The 9,393-nt window shown below is 32.2% G+C and overlaps 1 protein-coding gene across 2 annotated transcripts in view; it reads left to right on the forward strand.

Annotated features, from left to right (window-relative positions):
- The window catches only part of LOC100117445 (protein IWS1 homolog), a 74,702-nt gene extending 65,540 nt beyond the window's left edge, over positions 1-9,162 (forward strand). For both annotated transcript variants that reach the window (XM_031933068.2, XM_032602178.1), the window contains one exon: positions 8,965-9,162. In XM_031933068.2, the coding sequence (XP_031788928.1) occupies positions 8,965-9,087 (123 nt within the window). In that variant the 3' untranslated portion in view covers positions 9,088-9,162. The remainder of the gene's footprint in view (positions 1-8,964) is intronic.
- The last annotated feature ends 231 nt before the right edge of the window (positions 9,163-9,393 follow it).

Genomic DNA, 9,393 nt, shown 5'->3' on the forward strand with positions numbered 1-9,393 from the left:
GAGACCATTTACCTGGCTTGCTTGAAGAGGTCGATTTAGAGACCAGGCAAAGAATTTGGGTGCAATTGGATGGTGCACCACCACATTTTGCACGGATTGTAAGAACCTTTCTGAACGAACGGTACCCAAACCAATGGATTGGACTGGAGGTCCAGTTGCATGGCCTCCTAACTCGCCTGACCTAACTTCACTTGACTTTTACCTTTGGGAATATTTGAAAAACACTTGTTACGAACAGCAACAGCAAGACATGATGGAACGCATACGAACAGATTGTGCAGATATTCCAAGAAATGTCTTGCTTTCCACGGTAAGACATTTTTTGAGAAGAATTCAACTTTGTATCGACGCAAACGGTCGTCAGTTTGAGCACATACTCAATGGTTAGAAGTCAGAAGCAAGGGGACTCACGTTAAACAATCACCCCAGTGAGAGGCAAGGGGACTCACGTTAAACAAGCACCCCAGTGAGAGGCAAGGAGAACTCACTGTAATAAAGCACCCCAAAGGAAACATAATCCTATTACGTCCACGTCGTTGTTTCTGGGTAACGCTAAAAATAGCAAGTAAAAAGCTTTGAGAAAGTCATAGGTAATTGGCTGATTTTCTATCTTTTAAAAAATGTAAAATACCAAGTGAGAAAGATTTGTCTAAAAAAATAAATGGATTTCAAGTAATTTTTTGATATTTTAGACTAATTTTACCTCAAAATTAGACAGATGTTCAAGGTCTTTGATGCCTTTGACCTTCAAATATTTATTTTTAACTTTTGGAGTGCACAGTAAATTGGCCTTGACACGACCTTACCATGACCTTGATTAGCATTTCCAACGGGCATTCGCTTATTTTTACCAAATCGGAGATCAAAAACAGGGGTTCTCGCTTGAAAAATCACTTTGACCTTGACATAACCTTGAGAACGAAATTCAAGGCCAAGGTTATTGCAACCAGAATGTGAATCTCACCACCCTTGACCACGTTTTTTAAAAACATTTTGATGTTTCCAACCGTTATTCCGAGCTAACACACATTATTTAACAATTTTCGTAAATTTGACCTTCATATGACCTTCCGTGACCTTGTTCAAAATATCATTTTGAACGTAAAATTTTCTGCATTTTTCAAATCTGGAGTCAAAAGCAGGTCTTCCTATTTAAAAAAATGATCTTGACCTTGCAATGACCTTCAAAAACAAGTTCAAGGTCAAAGTTGTTGATACCAAAAGTTGACCCCCTTTGAGCTCTACAACTTTTGTCTAAAACATTTTTCTGTATCCAACCATAAATCTGAAATATTTCCCATAATAGATTAAAATGGTCCACCCTGTATATCTATGTGACGCATATGATTTATAAAATAATTTAGATCAAAAATACGAATAAATATATTTACATGCTAGCAACCGGGAAGTGACATATCCCGTCCGCTGCGCGGAAAATGCACTTTACGATTACTGGGGCATGTAAAATCGCATACGCACCACGTCTGGGAACAAAGAATGTTCAGATCGCATGTTTGCCACTCTCGGCTTCGCCTAGGGCGGAATACAAATGCGATCTGGGACATTCTTTATTTTCCCGGCCTAGGTATGTAATATACTATTGTCATATTTTTCAAATAAGATTACATCGGCACACAAAAAAAAAAAAAATATCTGATCCCGGCACATGACAAATGTATTCCTACGTATTTTGGTTAGTTAAATACGAATCTGGTACAAGAATTTCTTCATCACCCTCCAGTTTTATTCAAATTGCAAGTATTAATCAGTAAATTCGATAAATGGACATTTTTGCCAATTTTTCGATATTTACTAAGTTTACAGGATAATTTAGTATTAAAAATATATTTTTTTTTGTTTATTTTGACCCGTGAAATACGAATCTGATGTCAGATTTGATCCATTACCCTTCGTTTTGTTTCAATCACGAAAATTAATAAAAAAAAAAATAGAAAAAATCAGCTTTTTTTCATGATTTTTGCGTTGTTTACTTACTACAAGAAGACTCTTGAAAGTTATGGCAGGTACGCCAAAAAAAGATTCACTTAGGATGCAGAGATTAAGAGACCCAGTGTCGGCGGCTGGTTAGGGTGGGTAAGCGGACACGCAGTTGTCATCTAGCGACCGTACCTCTCTATCGGTTGGCAACTTGGCCACAGGCGAGTATAGGATTACATGAAGAAGAGATAAGCTGCCTCATATGTGTGCCAAAGACAAAGACATTTTTTGTTACTTCTGTGGAGATTTTGAAGTACGTAAATTACGTAGACAAATGAGTGCTGAATCGATAGATGTGTATAATATATGTATCACTCATTTGTCTACATAATTTGGGTAGGAACTACCTTAAGGTACGTATTAAGCAATACAATTCAAATTATTTTTTGGATAACTTTATCAGAAAAAACGAAACTCGCAAAACTAAAAAATCGCTATGAAAAAAAACAAGTTGAAAAAATGCAAAAAGGGAATACTTTTACAGGGTGTTCGATATGGAAATAAAAGTACATCACTTGATATGATCGAATCATTCAATCTATTCCTGACCTCAGAGGTTGCTTCCGCTGCTGGAGTTTGCATCTTTCTTGCTGATCTTGAAGGTCTTGACTTGTTGGCAGATTCATCCTCACTCGTTACTCCTAGAAATCTTCTTGGCCTCTTCTTGCCTCTTCCTTCAGAGTACTTCTTGTCTGGATGAGTACTCGCCTTTCCTTGGCATCTCGATTATCACGCATATTTTTAAAATAACTACACTTCACACTATTTTAAATAATTTCACTGCTCTGCTTTTAGACTAACACTTCACTTTTTTACTTTTTAGGGTTAGAAGCTCTAAGCTATAACCCCAAAAACACTACAAACACTACTAAGATTAATTTAAACACACTTTTAAAAAATATTAGCTTTTTTTATGTATTAAAACATCAGCTGTGTTTACTCAGTGTAAAACACATCCCAGGACTATATAAGCTGTGTTTTTAAATATGTGCTGTCTGCTAGCTGAACAGCAGTAGAACGGTCGCTCTATCCTTCTCCGACACATTAATTCTAACCTGCTCACATATGGCGCGCGGGCGCGCCATATTTGAATTCAAATAAATGTTCCTACGTTTCAATCGGAGCCTTATATAAGAAGCGAAACTCGAAATTTATCTCGAAAATAACGTAAAAAAATGTTATTAATACGCTCAAATTTATTTACTAACATGTGTATGTTGAGCATAATATACGTATATACTACGGTAAAAAAATAGTATTTTCAACATTTACAATAAAAATTCTATTCAAATTGAATTTATAAAACTTAAAATTAAAATTATTAGTCCTAGTAGACACAAAATGAAAAATACGCAATTTTACGAAAAATGTTTTAGTATTTTGCTCATAACTTTGCGGAAAATTTTTTTTGATAAACGAGTTTCAGGAGCGTGTTTTACGGAAAATTTCCTGTCAAAACAAGCAATAAAAAAAATCACCTTATATGATCAATAAATGAAAAATTAAATTTTTTTGTCGATATTTTGCCTGAATGGTTCAAAAAATGAATTAAACTATAAAATATATTCAGGTATAATGCACGGAACATAAAACAATGTTTATATGTGCCATATTATCGGGTACGACATTTCTACGAAGACCAAAATTCAGAATTTCCATTTTTTAGGTACCGCAGACTTACTTAAGATTTGAGCTTCAAAGGGCACTTTCATACTGATAAATATGTTTCGAACACATATAATTTCCAGATAAATGTGGGGTTTTGCAAAAAAAATATTATTTAAAAAAGTTTTTTGAAAATAATCAACGAAAATTGTTCAATCAATTTAAAAAGCAACAAATTTTATGTTAATATCTAGACAACTTTTTAAAATGATATTTATTTATTTATTCAAACCGCATAGATTTACATAGTATTTCAAACACTACATAACCCCGCAGAGATAAACATAGTTATCTGTTCGCAGGTCTGGGCTCACATAACAAAAAACTACACTCTAAACCTAAAGTTGAAAATCAGGAAGTGAAAAGATTAAAACCTACATTTTAAACTTTATAAGTATTTAAAAGTAAATGGTATCCTCACAGAGAATTAATTGAAGGATTTTAATCTTTATGCAAATCAATTCTACAGATTTACACTTAAGGGGATGTGGGAGCTAAAAAACACTGTTTTTTGGTCCATGAAACTTTTTAAATAAAGCGTGCAATGAAAAATTAAGACCAGAGCGCAATAGTGTTTTATTCCAAGAATCATTTTATTGAAAGAAATTGTCAATTGGACTTTTAGTTTTTTAACAAGTTTTGAAGTACGAATGGGTGTTTACACGATCTTAGCGCTAACCTTAAAACTAAGTAGAACCAATAAACTTTTTATTATTTTAATTTCTATAAATATAAATAGCACAGCGCTATTCTATTAAGTTTAATTAATCATTCTACCGAAAGAAAAAATTAATTAGACTTTAGTTTTTTTTTGCATTTAAAATACGAAATACCTCGTGGCGTATTTTGGAAGCTTTAGCTCCCACATCCTCTTAATTGTAATGCTATCATTTTGAGGATATTAATTACTTTTTAATATTCATAAAGTTTAAAATGTAGGTTTTAATCTTTTCATTTCCAGATTTTCAACTTTAGGTTTATTTAGAGTGTATACAATAGACTACTTAATTACTAAAACATAAAACTACAAAAAAGTAACAATTCCTTTATTATTCAGTACAAAACTGTTGGCTTTTATCCAATGTTGTTGTTAGCTTTCATCCAAGATTTTAGTATAGGTTTTGTAGTGAGATTTGAGTTGATTATTCTGAATATCTAATTGCCATAAATTATTAAAAATTCTTTTGTTTCGCAGGATTTTATTATAGCATCTGTGATCCAATTTTTCCTATCAATCCGCCTAGTTTTCCGTTTTTTTATCTTAGCTTATTCTACACATAGTTGAATTTCGTTCAACAATTTATCCGTAGCAAGATTAGGATATTGAATCGTAATAATTTCTCTCTAGTTCCTAGTTTTAGAAATGTTAATTAATTTTTTGTAATTTAAACAAATTGTTTGTTGATGATTCTTTGTTTAAAAACTTTTCATAGCAATAAAAAGAGGGTAATGATCCGTTATAGAAAGTTTGAGTTTACATGTCGTTGATTTAAGAAGTTTTTATGAAAATATTATCGATACATGATCCTTTAGATATACCTATGGGAGGCCTAGTTATGCCTACAATGCCAGGGATATATCCTTGTTCAAAGAAGTTGCATAGGAATTCTTGACTTATGTGATCACAGTCCAACAAACGGATGTTTAAATCACCTATTACTCGGTGATTTTTTACATTTTTTTTTTAATTAAATAGTTATTTAAATCTTATATGAAAACAGTCTTTGTTATCCCATGCGACCTATACAAGGCCGAAATTTCAAGATCACTATTATTATTTAATTTTATACACGTATTTATTATTTTAATTCTTCCCTCATTAACTACTTCTGTACTTTGTACTGAATTGCTATTTTCAAAAACATTGACTCCATCATTTCTATTTATTCTACTATTATTATAGTAACTCTTATATTCATTGCTTAGTCCTTTTAACTCATATATATTATGATTATATCGCTCAAAAGTTTCAGTACAAACAATAACAGATGGTTTAATAGTTAAACTTTCAATTAGAATTTTTATCTTGTAAAAATTTGCGTTCATGCTTCTAACATTATTGGGCATAATCATATTATTGCTTTTGTTAATTGTTTTGTTAAAATTATCCAAAAATCGAAAGTATCCATTTTTTTTCTATTGCTTTTAGTTTGTTACTGGCTTTCTCTATGTGCGAAGTAAAAAGTTGTTGTTGTGATGCCTCTTGATATTGTTTTTAGTAGTTGTTTATGCTGATGGCTTCTTATAGGCCGCTGTTCTTGCCCTTTTGTGTAGTAGTCAGTGGTTGTTGTTGCTGCTGGTTTCAAGTACTTGAATTTGAATTCGTCGGTATTATCGGTCTATTAGTTGCCTTGTGTTGATGATACACTGTGTTTACCGATGATATAGTAGGTTTCACCAGGTAATCAGTCATATTGACGTATTTATTAATTGCTTCCTCCTAGAGGAAGCTTTGTAATAGTAAAATTTTGAAACTTCTAGAAAATACTTTTTGGTGTGTTAGAAATTCAAATCAAGTGTTTTTAAAAAATGTCCGTATGGATGTGTGTGTGTGTGTGTGTGTGTGTGTGTGTGTGTGTGTGTGTGTGTGTGGATGTATACCGAAATATTTCTGGAACTACTCGGTCAATATCAATAAAATTTGACATGCATGTATATTTTTGGATTCTGAATTCGGGAAAAACATTTATTTTTTATTTTTCTAACTATTTTTTTTGTGGCCAATTTTTGATTTTTGAAAAACACTATTTTGCGTTTTTTTTCAATCATCTCATCGTTACTAACTATTAAGCTATAATGCATTTGAAAGAGAATAAAATTATCTACTTTTCCTCATTTAGTCCTCGGGATCGACGCTTTATTCAGCAGATAAAATGAAAAAGGTGATTTTTTTTTTAAATTGATATCTCTGAAACTAAACATCATAACTTCACAAAAAAATCATTTCAATGGGTCATTTGTCAAACTATATCCCATAAAAATTTCAAGTGATTTGACAACTTATTTTTTCATAATAAATCGAAAACTGAAAAAAATGATTTTTTTTGTGCCTTGATTACGGACGCAAAAAGGCCTTATTGCACTTGAGATTTGGGAAAAAGTAGATATTTTATGTGTTTTGGCTAAGTTCATGTAGTCAAATGCTTCAAAATTTTACTTGGTGATTCACCATAAAAAAGCTATCTGCTGCTAAAATTTATATATTAAATTATGTATCAAAAACCGCCTCATACATTAGCAGGCAGATTATACTGTATATTAAAACAATATTTTATGTATTAGACTTACAATTTTTCTTAGTATGCTGTATAGATCATAGTCATATGCATAATGATTTGGCTCTAGATTCGTGTTATAATTACTATTACTGTAAACACAGTTAATGCACTTCTTTGTAGGATTTACACAATTACTGGTCTTGTGTGCTTGAGAGCAGTTACGACACACAGTGACATTGGTACAGTTTTTTTCACTGTGTCCATATCTAGCAGTTGTTGCATGGTCTAATGTTAATCAGATAGGCTTTGCAGTTTTAATAACCTACACAAATTTTACTATTGTTTTCTTTTATATGTTTGTATAGTTTAACCGAAACTTCCATTAGGAAAGTACTTGTGTTATTGTATCTGTTATTGTACATGTATAAAACTGTACCTTCACTTGTAAAATTGCTGACGTTCCTTACATTAATATCTTCTTCTATAGCTTCTATGTTCATTTTGGTGTAATTGTCGATTCCAACAATTTTTAATTAAGGATTATTCAATTCCTCTTTTTTAATGCTGCACTACCCTTCTCGTTTTTCCCTTAGTACACTTTCAGTTAGTTTAACACTATTGTTGTTTAGACAGGTGATTATCATTTCTTCTTTCCTATTCAAAAAAAAAAACTTTTAGTTTGAATTTTCTTCTCAGAAGTTATACATTCAATTATCGCCTTCTTTTTAATATCAATGTCACTATCACTATTTCTTATCACTTTTATTTTAGGTATATTTTTATGTTGAGGCTTTGGCAGATTAATAACATCAATGTACAGTAGTTTTTTAGTTTCACTTTCTTTTTGATTTAATTGCAGTTTTTTCTTCAGTAAGTCGTTCTTTTCTTTTAGTTCATTGACTAGTTGTTTCAGCAACAAATTTTCTGTTTTGATAAGTTCAAAATCACCTTCCATATCATACTTATATGTGTCTAGTATATCTTGTGTTTTGTTTATAGTTTCAGCTAATAATTCCCTTTTAATTTCTTCTGAATTCTGGAGTTTGATTTGTGCAACTAACAATCTTGCCGAGTCACTTAGTTTTTCATCACTGATTTTAGAGGTTATGTTGAGTTGGCTGTGCTCAGGACAAATTATAAGGCGATCACTTATGAATTTATAGTTTCTACACTTTTGTGTCAGACAACTATAGTGGTATGTACCTTCGCAAATGATACAAATCGCTGTCGTTGATGTTTTGCGTTTACAACACGTAAAATTATTATTACTCTGGTCAAGAGGATCTCGTCCTCCCGCCATGTTGGAAACGTATATATTTTTTTGCAAAAACCCATATTTATCTGGAAACTATATGTGTTTGAAGCATATCTATCAGTATGAAAGTGCCCTTCGAAGCCCAAATCTTAAGTAAGTCTACGGTAGCTGAAAAATAGAAATTCTGTTTTTTGGCCTTCGAAGACATGTCGTACCTGATAATATGGCACATATAAACATTGTTATATGTTTCATTTTTTAAACTATTTAGGAAAAATATAAACAAAAAATTGAATTTTTCATTTTTTGATAATTTAAGGTGTATCCGTCCCCTTATTGTGGTTCACTATGTCATAATGGAGAGTTGTTTCTTTGTCGAGGAAGCAAATCACTGCCCTTTATCATTACTCTGCAATCGCTTGTAGAATCTTGATTGAGGTAAAATGTCTAAGGATCCAGCAGTACCTACTTTGCCTAATCTTTTTTACCCTTTAGATCATAGAGTCCCATACATAGGGATCAGATAAAAATGGTGATCCGCTATTAGTTTGAGAGCAGCATTTTTCTGACGATTATTTATTTTACTAGAATGCCGTTGTGCGTGTGCGCGCGCGTGTGTGTATGTCTGCAAGTATGTGTGTGTTTCGGCATGTATGCTTCAACCTGTAGAAATAAAGTAAAAAATTTGTTTGTCTGAATAGTGCTGTTTGAGCCGATAAATACTTATTTTTGCAATAGGTACACCAGTTATTTGTTTTGAATGATATCTTAATAATTATTAATGTTTAATATCATGATATAAAATTTATAAACATTCAATTTTTTCAGATAACGAAGAAACAAATGAATCGTTTTGAACGCCATATGAAAAATTTCATCGATAGTAAAAGAATGAAATCTGCACGTAGAGCTGTTGACATATCTATTGAGGGGCGCAAAATGTCTCTGTAACATCGATAATTTATAACAAAACCTATGTTTGAAATGATTATGAAATTAAAATAAAATGATAGTATTTTAATCTAATTCACTATTTTTTTAATTTGTATTTTGTACGTTTTTTTTTTACGTGGCATTTGGAACTCGAAAGTTCATCGCCTCATCTACGCAAGCCTTCCACGCTGCCCTATCTTGTGTCAACCCCACCCAAGATGTACCTCTCCGATCGACACCCACCCGTCCTATTTCTACTAGATCCGCTTTTACGTTGTCCTCCCATCTACGTCTAGGTCTACGTGCCCTGCCCATCCCAATCTG

This window comes from Nasonia vitripennis (genome assembly GCF_009193385.2).
Source record: "Nasonia vitripennis strain AsymCx chromosome 5 unlocalized genomic scaffold, Nvit_psr_1.1 chr5_random0006, whole genome shotgun sequence".
In the NCBI taxonomy this organism is placed as follows: Eukaryota; Metazoa; Arthropoda; class Insecta; order Hymenoptera; family Pteromalidae; genus Nasonia; species Nasonia vitripennis.